At 39.4% G+C, this 13,620-nt stretch overlaps 1 protein-coding gene across 22 annotated transcripts in view; it reads left to right on the forward strand.

Moving 5' to 3' along the window:
* The window catches only part of Camk2d (calcium/calmodulin dependent protein kinase II delta), a 265,931-nt gene that overhangs the window by 196,359 nt on the left and 55,952 nt on the right, over window positions 1-13,620 (forward strand). For all 22 annotated transcript variants that reach the window (XM_021157632.1, XM_021157635.1, XM_021157634.1 and 19 more), the window contains exons 7-8: window positions 906-1,008; window positions 4,414-4,497. In XM_021157632.1, the coding sequence (XP_021013291.1) occupies window positions 906-1,008; window positions 4,414-4,497 (187 nt within the window). The remainder of the gene's footprint in view (window positions 1-905; window positions 1,009-4,413; window positions 4,498-13,620) is intronic.

Consider the following 13,620-nt stretch of genomic DNA (forward strand, 5'->3'; position numbering starts at 1 on the left):
GTAATGATCGATACCAAAGAAAAATGTGTCTAACTCACAGTATTTTAGGTGGGAGAATAAATTATCTGTGTAACGTTTTAGTCACACTTTAGAGGAATGTAAATTACATAGTAAAAAATGGCTTATATATTTTTTTTAAGTTAGCTATAACATTTGGCAAACAATATACTCTTTCTTGCCTTTAAGAACAAACAGATTCTTAAAGACAGCCATTTTGATACACAATTCAGAATCAGTCTCCAAAATTTGTGCAGAAATTGTTTGGAAACATTGAAGAATCAAAATCACTACATTTGAATCCAAACTCTTTAAAAATCAAGTGGGATTTAATTTGCAGTTTCTTTTGCCAAATGTCTGTAGGTTGGTCCAACTTTGGGTATCGTTTTGCCAGGTTTTCGCCTGCTGAAAATGCCTGTGCTCTGTTTGGCTTCTCAGTCCTTGTCATTGGCCAAGTGTGCACCTTGAGTGGTCCATGAAGGCATGTGAGCAGGTGAAGACAGCAGCCCTACTAACTGCATCCTTCCCTGTTGCCTTTGCAGCGCCCAATGAGTTTGTCTAATGCCTGTAGACATGATTGCTCTCTACCGTTTTTCTAACCATCCTTTCCCTGGGATTTAGGAATGGAAATCTCCCGGAGAGACAACAGTGCATGTGTTTGCTTCCCATCCCCCTCCTCTCCCTTCCCCCTGCCCTGCCCTGTTTAATCTTGTACAAATGTTGACAATTTTAAGTAGTCACTTAAAATAGATTCTCACTTTAGTCTCTCTCTCTCTCTCTCTCTCTCTCTCTCTCTCTCTCTCTCTCTCTCTCCCTCTCTCCCTCTCCTCCCTCTCCTCCCTCTCCTCCCTCTCCCTCTCCCTCTCTCCCTCTCTCCCTGTCTCTCTTTCTTTCCTTTCTAAATAAAGCCTGAGAATTTGCTTTTAGCTAGCAAGTCGAAAGGAGCAGCTGTGAAGCTGGCAGACTTCGGCTTAGCCATTGAAGTTCAAGGCGACCAGCAGGCATGGTTTGGTAAGTAGGGCTAGTCTCCTTCCTGCTAGGGTGCTCTCCCATCTCAGCCTGGAACTCCTGGTTCCTTACAGTCATTCTCAAGCCACAGAGGAAGGGGACTCTAGCAGCATCTTCACTAATTTTAACACACTGGACCCCATCTTAAATTGGTCTATAATGAGAAAATACATTATGAGAAAATAAGGTCTTTCTTTCAAACTTTGCAAAATAGTTTGTGGTAAAATGGATTCTGTTCTAAGAATGAACAGCAGGGCTGAAATGTATCCTTTGGAACACACACTAGTGGATTTCACTTTCAATTTTAATCCCATGTACTTGGTTTCTTTCATTCATTTTTCACTCTCTATCCTGGATATCTTTGAACAGTGGCCAAAACTGTGAGAATGGACATCCTCTGGAGCACATTTGATAAAAACTATAAAAATTAAAATGAGACAAATGACCACAGAAACATACACATATATCCCATATCTCCTAAGTCACTGGATGGAAATGGTATCTTCAGTTGGTTTTGAACATTCTGTTGCTGGTGGGGCAGCAGAGGCTCACTACCATGATCTTGCTTCATGGAAGAATTACTTTACTTAGTGGCCATTATGCCTCTCACTTTAAATATCAAGGGGGGAAGAGAATCTATTAGATATATTTCCAACCACTGGTATTTCTGTTTCTTCATTGTCTGTTTTAATATTCCTATTTGTTCTTTGGAGTAAAAGCCATGTTATTCCTGGAGACAGCACGTTCTTATTAACATTAATAGTGTATATATATATATATATATATATATATATATATATCCTACATTCTTAGGAGCTAAATCTCCTGACGAAGAAGACCCTGCCTACTGTGCTCCAGCAAGCTATATTCACAAGGTCATTCATTGCGCAATGTATTCTTTCCTGAAATCCATGCTTTTGGATGAATGATTCAGAATATTAGGAATAGAGTCAACTGACAACTCAAGGTTCTGAGTAAGAAAAAGAATGATAGCATTTTCTTGACATTTTAGTCTTAGGGTGAGGGTTCATATATTTTATATTTGTATTTATTTGCTTATTCAGGCTCTCACTGTATAGACCAGGCTGATCTTGAACTCACAATCCTATGATCTCGGTGCATCAAATACTGGCATTTTATACATGTGTGCTACCATCCTTAGCCTGATCTTTTCATTTCTTATTGTTATGGAGTAATTTTCTTCTATGTCTTTTCCAAAGAGAAAGTCATCAACTCTCCTGTTCTTGGCCATCTATTATGACTAGGTTACTTAAAGCAAATCGAAGTTTTAGTACCTTTAAACCATGAACTACATGGATTGCGTATGAAAGAGTGAAACTGAGCGAGACAAATATAGACATCTAATGAGAATGATGATGGTACAAACCAAGACTCACGGATTAACAATAACAAGAGGATCACTTCCAAGAGACCTTAAAGGGGCTTGTTAAGTCTCAGAACAAAAACACATGGGATGTGTGAGAGGAATCTGAAAGCACACAGCTCTTGCTCAGAACTTTAGATGGGGTTTTATTGGATTTTCTGTATGTCATTCCTGAAGCCTTAGGAGAGGGGTGCTGAAAGTAGAACGGGTGTCTGTGGTCTACAGTATTCCAGGACCTTTGAGGAGATTCTTGCACCAATTGTACCCACCCCCGCTTTTCAATGACCCCACATTATGCCCTCAGGTAATCCTTGACCTTCCAGCAGTGGAGCCTCAGTGGATTAATGATAAGCCTTGTAAAACTTAAACTGTGCAAAGGGGACCTGCCCTGGAGTCCTTTCTCATGTTTCACCACATCCTACCAAACAGAGGAGGAAGAGAGTAATAAAATGAATGAGGATTAAATAAAAATAAAATAAAGTTATTGGCTTTTATTTAATCTAACTTTTCTAGAGAAGTAACTCAGTCATATATCTTCTTTCTTGTATGTCTTTGGTTTTTGTTTTGTTTTGTTTTGTTTTCCTATAGTAAGTATAAGTTCATTGTAGATATGAGGAGTGGTGTGTGTTTCTTGGATGCTTAGCCTCCCAGTAAATAAACATGGCAACTCAGCATTAGTTATTAGTTTATGGTGGGAGGAATCTATGATGGAGTGTACTTTTTTAAAAATATTTTTATTTTTATTTTTTAGATATTTCCTTTATTTACATTTCAAATGTTATCCCCTTTCTTAATTTCCTCTCCAAAAATCCCCTACCCCCTTCCCCCTCCCCCTGCTCCCCAACCCACCCACTCCCATTCCTGGTCCTGGCATTCCCCTATACTGGGGCATAGAGCCTTCACAGGACCAAGGGCCTCTCCTCCCATTGATGACCAACCACGCCATCCTCTGCTACATATACAGCTAGAACCACAAGTTCCACCATGTGTTTTCTTTGATTGGTAGTATAGTTCCAAGGAGCTCTGGGAGAACTGGTTAGTTCTTTTAAAGAGACTTTCCATTTTTGCCTTTTAAAGGAACATTTTCAAATGAAAATGGTTACCTTTGTTATTTTTAAATATTCCTTATTTGAAAACTCATTTTCAGAAGTAGAAAATATTTTCCACTGGAGTCTAGTTACAAATTTTATTGTTACTTAAGCATTCCTTACTGGATTCTAAACTGCTTTGTATACTACAAAGTTTTCTTTGCCATCCACCCCTATCACTGTCTTTTGAAGTCGGAGGTCTGGTTGGTCAGCCTTCAGTGATGATTCATCTGAATGTCCCTGGGTCTCCACTTCGTTGCCAGCTATGAATACGCCCTGGTTATTTATTAGTGCACATTGAACTGATATTTTCTGGGCTTATTTCTTCTCAGAATAAGTTCTTCAGTTACTGGTAGTCCTAACCCTACCCTCGTGACCATGTATCAAAATATTTGTTTTAAAATATCATGTTTATCTGGAAATCTGCTTTTGATTGTCTTAGTATGTCGTTGTCCAGTCCTCCTCTCTTACACGTGACTGTCATGAGAATTTATGTGTTACCTTTTGCAAAGAACTAATCTACCCTCAGTTTTCTCATTATTTTTTTTTTTTTGCAAATTTAGTTCCTCTTCTTTTATAGGTGACTTTCATAGGCATTTAAGTGTCACCTTTTGCAAAAAGTTAATCTACCTTCAGTTTTCACATTATTTTTTTTTTACAGATTTAGTTTGAACTTCCATATAAGTGATATTAAAGACACGTAGAATAATGTATCCCTGTGTCACAAAGACTAGATAGCATAGTAGATCGTATGTGTGTGTGTGTGTGTGTGTGTGCACGCGTGCATGTGCACACACCCTTTCAAATAAGGTAGATGGGAGGACCAACAGAGCTTATCTTCAGTTAAAGAAGGCCCCTAAAGCATCCTTTCTTAGTTGATCATTTTCTACTGCTGTTGTCATGCCAACCCTGACTCATGAGCATCTGTTTCCCCAGGTTTTGCTGGCACACCTGGGTATCTTTCTCCAGAAGTCCTGCGTAAAGATCCTTATGGAAAACCAGTGGATATGTGGGCATGCGGTAAGAAATCATATTTTCAGGCAGATTTTGCAATGGACCAGTGTCTTCATCAATTTGGGCTGCAATAACAAAATACCAAAGACTGACTGGCTTAAATAACTGAAAAGTATTTTTAATGATCCTAAAAGCTGGAAAGCCTAAAGTCATGGTACTATAGATTTACTGCCCAGACAGAGTATACGTCTAGACGTATACTCTGTCTGGACACATAGATGCCTATCTTCTGTTTTGAGTTCACCCATGGTGAAGAGTCGTTATCCTAGGGCATCATAATCCGAGCCATGAACATTTTTTACCACTGAAGGCTTCACTTCTAATTTCATCACAGTGAGGTTAATGATGTCACCATGTAAAGTAGGGGAAGGGCACAAATATTCTATAGCAAGCAGTGTTGTTAGACTTGAACTCAGAACCTTTCAAACTTTAGTCTCCCAAAAGATTCCTAGAGAGGGAGGTAAAGTATATCTCATGGTTTTGATTAGGGCTGGAGTGGGCAAGTTGACATTTCCAGTCGTGTTCTGGTGACGCCAGTGCTTTATTTTAGAATACTGAGAACACAGGTATGGCGAGCCTAATGGGGTTGTACACTCACACCACTGAGCCAACCAGTTCTAACAAAAACTGTTTGCCTAGGACACTTGGCAGGAATTCCAAGAATGAGAGTAAATCTTGAAAATAATGAGCGAGTAGAGTCTGATTCCAGCCTTAATCTGCCAACCCTAAAAAAAAAAAAAAAAAAAAAAAAAAAAAAGCCAAAATAAGGCAGGAAAAAAAAAAAAAAAAAAAAAAAAAAAAAAAATCCTGTGCAGACTTAGCCATACAATGGGGAGAATCGCAACATCATTTCTCATAATAACATTTTTATGTGTTGACAAATTCTTCAAACAGTTGAAAAACTGAAGTAAGGGAAATCCTACAAAGTTCTCTGAATATTTTTCTGCTAAGTTTCTCAGCACAGTCTAGTTAGTGTTCTAAGTCTTACACAGCCCCCTTACCACTGTCTAAAAATAGATGTGACCTACCAAAGTCTGGCATTGGTGTGCTGTAGGCAAGTTTCAGTGCTGTGTTTGTCAGCAAACCTAGATGATTTTAAAATTGATTTATAGGTTCTGGAAATAACTTCTTTGATTCAGTTTTACTTTAAAAGAAATATCTCTGTCAGAAGGATATACTATCCCATACTCCCTTTCTTGTCAGCTTTATGTCCCTAGCAACCACCTGGTATTTAATGCCAAACTGGGAGAATCCAGTGTGTTCTGAGTCCTCTCCATATCTAAAAAGGTGGTTATGAGAAGGGGCTGTATTTGTAATCATATCTGGACGCCAGTTTTTGGTTTGCACTGACTCATAATATCCATGTTCTCCCCCCACCCCCTTTAACTGTAAAATAAGAATATTAAACCCTCATGGAATTGTGGGAGGATCAGGTAAAGCACATACTTAGAGAAAACACTATACAATGCATAAAGCAGTGTAAAAAGCAGAGTCATCGTCATTCTGAAGGTTTAGAGATAACACTTTAATCAAAGGCTGAGGTCTTAGATGTCGCTCAAGTGCCCTCTTCCCTCTGCCTTCCGGAGGCTGTTTTGTTTTTAGGATGAACTCAAAGGTACCTGTGAGTGAGAACTCGTGCAAAATGTTCTTTTCCAAGTCTTAGTAGCTCAGACATTTCCCTTACACTAGCTCCCAGCCCAGATTTGTTTCTACTGATGAACTTACAGGAAACAGATTGGACCATGACTCAGGCTGACTGACAATAGCAAATCTTATGGGATGTAGTCATATTCTTGAAAATATTTTGAAATATAGTAGAACCATGTTTTCTGAAGTATGCCATGTTTGGATCTTAAATTCTTTAGGGACCATGTGGGAAGTTACTGGTCTGTAACAAGAGGAGAGTTACTTAAGCATTAAGGCTAGTGTCCCAGCTCTGGGACTCCTAAAGAGCTAGACTTGGCCAGCCACTATAAATGCTAAAGACACCACTAAATCGAAAAGCACAGACAGAAGATTTAATCAATGTGACCACGCTGACTAGTGTGAACAAAGAGGGTCCATGACCCCAAATCTGTGTTTGGGGTGTGGGTGGTGGGATAAATGTAGCAGGGAACAAGCTGTAGATATGATTAAGAAGCCCCCGTCAAAGTGTGGCTTGCTTACTGTCTCAGTTCCAGTTCAGCAATGATTGAAGAACTCTTTATTTTTAGTGGACAAGTTGGTTCTCATGTACTGCTCCAGGCTAGAGTCTGGCCATCGTAGATAATTGTGGGTGGGCTGTCCTACCAGACTGTGTTGTAACTGGAATCCAAGCTATATGGAGGTTGAAGACAGTGACTTGTGTTTGTGTGTCTTCAGCCTTGAGGAAGAACAACAGGAGTGTTGCAGGATTTTATATCGAGACTCCTTGAGTGATTAGCATCGCTATGAGGAATTAAAGAGGAGCCTGACCCAATTAGAAGAATGTAGATTAAATAGAAGGGAAGAAATGCAGAGACTACGGACATCTTTTAATCACATGTCTAGAAATTCACCAGAGGCCACATGACCCATTGCTATATTCAACTAAAACTCTCATAGCACATACTTAGGGAAATAAAACCACTAGGCACAGTTTAATTGCTATGGTTTTGTTGTTGGTGGTTTTTTGTTTAGTTTTGTTTTGCTTTTTTATATTTCTTGATGATCATTTGTTTCACTGACATTTTTTTGTTATGTCGTCTCAGTTGACATAAAGGAATATTAAACTGTCATAAAATGCCATCTTCTTGCTTATTATTTTTTATTTTAGCTTATGGCTCACTTTGAGAATAAACATATCATTCATCAGCCCTTCTATCTCTATCCAATTAGGTTTGGGGGTTGTTTTGTTTTTTTCCAAAATAGATACTGGATTGTATGGTAAGAAATTATGTTAGATAATTTTTTTAAGAAAAGCAATTTCAGAGAAAGAGCTATTATTTAATGTGATTTAAGTTGTAAACATTCACCATAACAGGGCCTTTGTCATATTAGTGGTTGACACAGAATAGTGCAGCAAACATGGACATAGAGACTAAAGGAAGGCTATACTATAGAAATTAGGTTTGTCTCATCCTCCCAGCTCCATGTTCCCAGAATTATAACTTCGACTCAAAATATATTTACAAATACCTTGGCCATCTAGCCAGGCTTTTCTCTTATTAGCTCATAACTTAAATTAGCCCATTTATTCTAATCTACATTCTGCCACGTGACTGTTTACCTGTGCTTAGGTACCATGCATCCATCTTACCACATCTCCTCAGGCAAATCTCCCATGCCTGGCTCTATCCCAGAATCTTTTCTGCCTCCAGGATGTCCCACCTCTTATTTCCTGCCTAAGCCATAGGCCATCAGATTTATTACTTACAGGTGCCATATCCATACAGATAAGACATTCTCTCTACATTCTACACTATTAGAAACATGCACTTATCTGTACTTAGGAAATCTCAGCAGCACCATTACCTTGCATTTAAGATCTCAGAGTATGGTCTGACTGCTACCTGGTCTTTGAAAGCAACAAGTCCATTAGTGAAATGTAAATAGTAGACACAAAGGAAGCCAGAACATAACCCTGTGTTCTGCCATTTCCAATAGTAAATTAGCTTTAATGTTTTCTTATATCTAAAGCATCTTCCATAAGTCCCTACTGAGATAGGCAAATGTTTATAGATGCCGCTGGATTGCTGGCTTTTAATAGAGTTCCTCCCATTAAAAATTCCTTAAAAATAAAAGATGGAAGGAGGAGAGATCCAGTAAACATAGGCTTGCCTTTCAGTATATAGTGATGCTTCTTAGGATTTTAGTTGTCTTATTAGATGTCGGTCTGAATGACCATGAGTAGCAGCATAGCACTAATGGTTACAGAATGCACCATGACCTTGGCCACACCTTTGGATGATTATGAAAAATGTTTCTTCTTTTCTCGCATAGTGAACTGTGTGTCCGTGCCACATAACTCCAGGGAAACAGCCTTTCCATAACTTCGGCCTGAATAGGTCAACACTGGGCGTTTTGTTACTCTGAAATCCCAGCTCAGTTGACAGTAGGCTGCTAACACTGGGCCACCAGTGTATCACCTTCTTCAACAGTCACCACCCAGAGGGCCTTGTGCTCAATATAGTCTTTACCAGTGCCCTCCTCCTTAGAATGAATGACATTTTCTGAAATTTCTCAGTGAAGATATTTAACAATGCCTCTTATGTGTATGTGTAATTTCCAAAATTTGGTGCTTTTTAGACTGTGAACGACAGATTATACTTCAGTATGTTCTGAAGTCTTATCAAAAGTTGAGCTTTCTGGGACATGCCCCAGAAGTATTGGATAAGACTCTCTGAGGCCATATGATCCAGCAACCCTACTACTAGGTGTATATTTAAAAGACTTGAAAGCAGAGTCTTAAAGAGACTGTGTCTGCCTGAGTTCATAACAACATTATTCACAAGAGGGTAAACATATCTATAGACAAGTTTATCAGTTAAGCACTATGCCATATGTAATAGTATATTATATTGTCTTAAAAGAGACAGGAAATGTTCTCACATGCACTACCAGATGTAGGAACATCAAAGGCATTGCATTAGTGAAGAACAGCATAAAAACACAAACCCTTCATGGCAGTGTTCAGGTATCTGAAGTAGTTTAATTCACAAAGCCAGAAAAAGGGAAGGTTTCAATGTTGAGAGACACGAGCCTTTGGAAGAACTGCTCTTAACACTTGTGAAATCTACTTGACCCCACTGAACTGTACCCTTGAAAAACCATGCATCTATTTCTTGTACAACATAATGTTCTATGTTTAAATATAATGCTTTCCTTTAAAGAAAGACAATTGCAATAGAAAAAGTCTGTCATATATGGCTCAGGATCTTACAGTTTTTTCCAAGCTTGTCATATGAGTCTGATGACCACACTGGATACCAGTGCCCAAGCAAGCTAAGGTCTCCTTTAAGCAGCAGATTTTAGGATTGGTGCATAGTAAGTAAAGGTTGCGGACAGGTGTCATTCAGGCTGCTGTAACAGAGCAGCACAGAGCAGCATGTGAACTGCACAGATGGGTGGCTCATTGTTTTGGAGGATGGGAGACTAAGACAGCAAAGCCAATGGGGCTTCTAGTGAAGATGCTTTTCAAAGTTACACACTGGCAACATCTTTTTTTTTTTTAGCATTTTTCAAAATTTTATTTTATTAGATATTTTATTTATTTACATTTCAAATGTTATCCCTTTTCCTGGTTTCCCCTGCAAAACTCCCCTATCCCCTTCCCCTCTCCCTGCTCACCAACCTACCTACTCCCACTTCCTGGTCCTGGCATTCCCCTACACTGGGGATTAGAGCCTTCACAGGACAAAGGACCTCTCCTCCCTTTGATGACCAACTAGGCTATCCTCTGCTACATATGCAGCTAGAGCCATGAGTCCCACCATGTGTTTTCTTTGGTTGGTGATTTAGTCCCAGGGAGCTCTGTGGGTACTGGTTAGTTCATATTGTTGTTCTTCCTCTGGGGCTGCAAACCCCTTCAGCTCCTTCGGTACTTTCTCTAGCTCCTTCTTTGGGAACCCTGTGCTCTGTCCAATGAATGGCAATGAGCATCCACTTCTGTATTTGTCAGGCACTGGCAGAGCCTCTCAGGAGACAGCTGTATCAGGCTTCTGTCAGGATGTCACTATTGTTGGCATCCACAATAGTGTCTGGATTTGGTGGTTGTATATGAGATGGATCCACAGGTGGGGCAGTCTATGAATGGGCATTCCTTTAGTCTCTGTAACTCCTTCCATGGGTATTTTGTTCCCCCTTCTAAGAAGGATGGAAGTAGCCACACTTTGGTCTTCCTTCTTCTCATAGCAACCCTATTTATAATAACCAGAAACTGGAAAGAACCCAGATGTCCCTCAACAGAGGAATGGATACAGAAAGTGTGGTACATTTACACAATGGGGTACTATGCAGCTTTCAAAAACAGCAAATTTATGAAATTCTTAGGCAATTGGATAGATATGGAGGATATCATGCTGAGTGAAGTAACCCAGTCACAAAAGTACACACATGATATGCACCCACTGATAAGTGGATATTAGCCCAGAAGCTCGGGATACCCAAGATACAATTTACAAAACACATGAAACTCAAGAAGAAGCAACATCATCTTACTCTTACTCTTCAGCTGCTGTGACCTCCAAAGGACACCTGAGTACTTTTCCTGAGGATTCCACCCTTGTGAACTAGCTACCTTCCACACCCACAAAGCAGTACAAGGGGTTTAGGGCTTTAATATACATATTTTTTTGAGAAGATTCAGACATATAGTTTGCTGTAGGTGCTCCTTAGTCATCTTGGGCACATACCCAGTTCTTCTATTTGGGGCAATATCAACATTTTTTATTTATCTTTGCCAGCACTATTCTATGGCATAGATAGTTTCATCCTCTGAGAAATGACTTTTAGCCTGCTAGCTGTTTATCGCTTTCCATCCTAAGAGCATTAGAAGATATGGGTATGCCATGCTTATCCCTCGGGTTAATTGGGCATTTCCAGATCCCCCTGTGGACACACAGTATAGTGTGCTCCACTTAGCAAGGTGAACTAAGTGTCTTGTATGATTTCTCCATTAACTTTAACACAGTTTCTCAGCTTTCCATCATTTCTTCTTCTAAGAGAGCAGTCATTAGAATGTTCGATCATTTCTGTGATTTAGGCTTAATCATTTTTTTCTGATATTAGCTTTCATTAAAATAAGTGTGGAATGTTCTTGATGAGTTAGGCTTTCTTCCTAATCAGCAATCAGTGCTTCTCAAAACTCGGATTAATCAAACATCTCTCATATCTTCCAAGCACCAATTAATGCATAAACCAAAGAAAACGGGGCAGCATCATTTAACAATGTTCTATGTAACCGATTCCGATTGTGTCAAAAACACGTTTCATGCCGTTGATTTTAGGAATGTTGAAATATACAAAAAGAGAGGGTACCATAATGAGTAGATGGCTAAGGTTACTTCACCTTTCCCCCATGTGTCCTCCTGTCCTATGGCTGCTTTATTCAAAGCAGTATGTCATGTCTGCTTATCTGTACAAAAAAGGGACTCTGAATATAAGTAGGACAGTAATACAACTTACTAGCATGCCATAGCAATAGCTTAATGAGTTGTCACATTTTCCCTAGCCACTTTCTTATTTTACAAGTTTGTTATTGATTTGTTGTCTTTAGTCTCATGAATCTGTTTTGATATGTAGATTTGATACATCGCTGTATCTCTCCCTACTCATTTTCAATGTATGTGTCTCCACAGAGCACACGTATGTGATCACCCTTAGTCTTGCTACGCTGTGTGTCCCTCCTACCATTTGTGTAGTAGCTGATTCTGTGCTCTCGCTGATGTCTCCATCATGGAGAGTATAGGAACATCTTGTCATTTCAGAAGGAAAAAAATGTTAAAGAAAACAGGGGTTTTGGTCACAGGAGCCAACATGAGGCTCATTTCCACCTGCCAGAGATAGCACTGTTACAAGGTTACTAAGAAAAATAGTACACTAGATTAAAATATACACACACACACTCCAGTTCTTTATGATGGTAAAATCTAAGAGGAATTCTGAAATTTGGGAGACTCATAAAAGCAAATGAGTAATTTCAAAAACAGGTTAATAAAAGTCAGAAGAAACGAGCTATCACTGGGCCTTTCCTGTGTAGGCTGTACCTTAAAGTAATTAGGTAATGGAAAAAAAGTTTTCCAATTTTAAAAAGATGAGATAGAATTAGAATACTGATTTGTAAAACATTCAGCCAGTGATTAGCAAAGACCAGTTAGGTCATAAGAGACCAGTATGTGGAGGTCACATCAGCACCCCTGAAATGCTCATTGTCGTGGTTAATGCTAATTGTCAACGTGACTAGATCTAGGATCACTGAGGAGACAAATCTCCAATTGTGCCTTTGATATCTCCATGAGCGATCATTTAAGGTAGGATAACCCTTGGACACCCCTGTGAGAGTTCATCTTGGTTAGGCTGACTGTTGGACCTCCCTGTGAGGGATCATCTATGTCAGGTTAACCCCCAGACACCCAGGTAAGGGCTCATCTAGGAAAGGTTAGCCCTCAGACATCCCTGTGGAGGATTGTCTTGATTAGGTAATTCAGGTGAGAAGACCTACCATGGAAGAAAAGTAGCTGCAGAGATCTTTGAAAGTGGTACCATCAACAAGCCTGCTAGTAACTTAGCCACTTAGTCTCCTTGTTTACAATCTATAAAATGTGATTAGTAGCATATCTACCACTATATAGAATTAAATGAGGTAATAATTTAAAACACATGTAAAAACATCATTCATAAAGAAGTTTTGATGCAACATTATCATTATGCTACAAGTCCACTAGCCATTATTTATTCAGAGAACAGAAGGAAGCATAATTCAGAAGCCCTTGTACTCTAGTGAGAAAATCCAAAGAAGCTTACAGAATAATTCCAAGATGCATTGACAATTCTATCTCAGTCACCCAATAGTACTTTCTCTTGCCTTCTAAGTCTTCAAGTCGAAAGCATTTTTATCTCTAATATTTATACTACCAAAAGAATATTTTCCGTAGAAACCACTTTGTCATTTATCAAATGACTAAGTCATGAGATGGTGTGTGACCAAGGAGGTCTCTGAACAAATTTCTGCTCACCCCGAATTTGGCACCAGTGACAGATCAAGGAAGATTACACTGCAGTCCAAATTGGTGAGCCAGTGAATTTACTGGTGTTATTTATATGAACATGAACAACTCCAAAGCAGCCGAGTGACCAAAGTGCCACCCTACTGTGGGTGGCAACTCACAAAAGCTGCAATCCTGGAACTCGCTGCAGTGTGAAGGCAGCTTTGCCAGTGGGAGAGTCTCTTCTCCACACCAGTGTATATAACCTTGGTCAAAGATGGACCTTGCAGATCTGTTAAGTTTTAGGGACTTCCTCAGATAAGATTTGTGAGTTGCTTTCTTCCTGTGTCTTAAGGAGCCTCCTTCCAGGTTGGAAAGTTTTGATTTGGAACTTCCTGGGCCTTAGCAGGCTTCCCTGTAGTGTGAAGTGTTCCAGTCTTGAGGATATTGCTGTGCAGTGTATGTG

The sequence above is a fragment of the Mus caroli genome, chromosome 3 (genome assembly GCF_900094665.2).
Source record: "Mus caroli chromosome 3, CAROLI_EIJ_v1.1, whole genome shotgun sequence".
Lineage (NCBI taxonomy): Eukaryota > Metazoa > Chordata > Mammalia > Rodentia > Muridae > Mus > Mus caroli.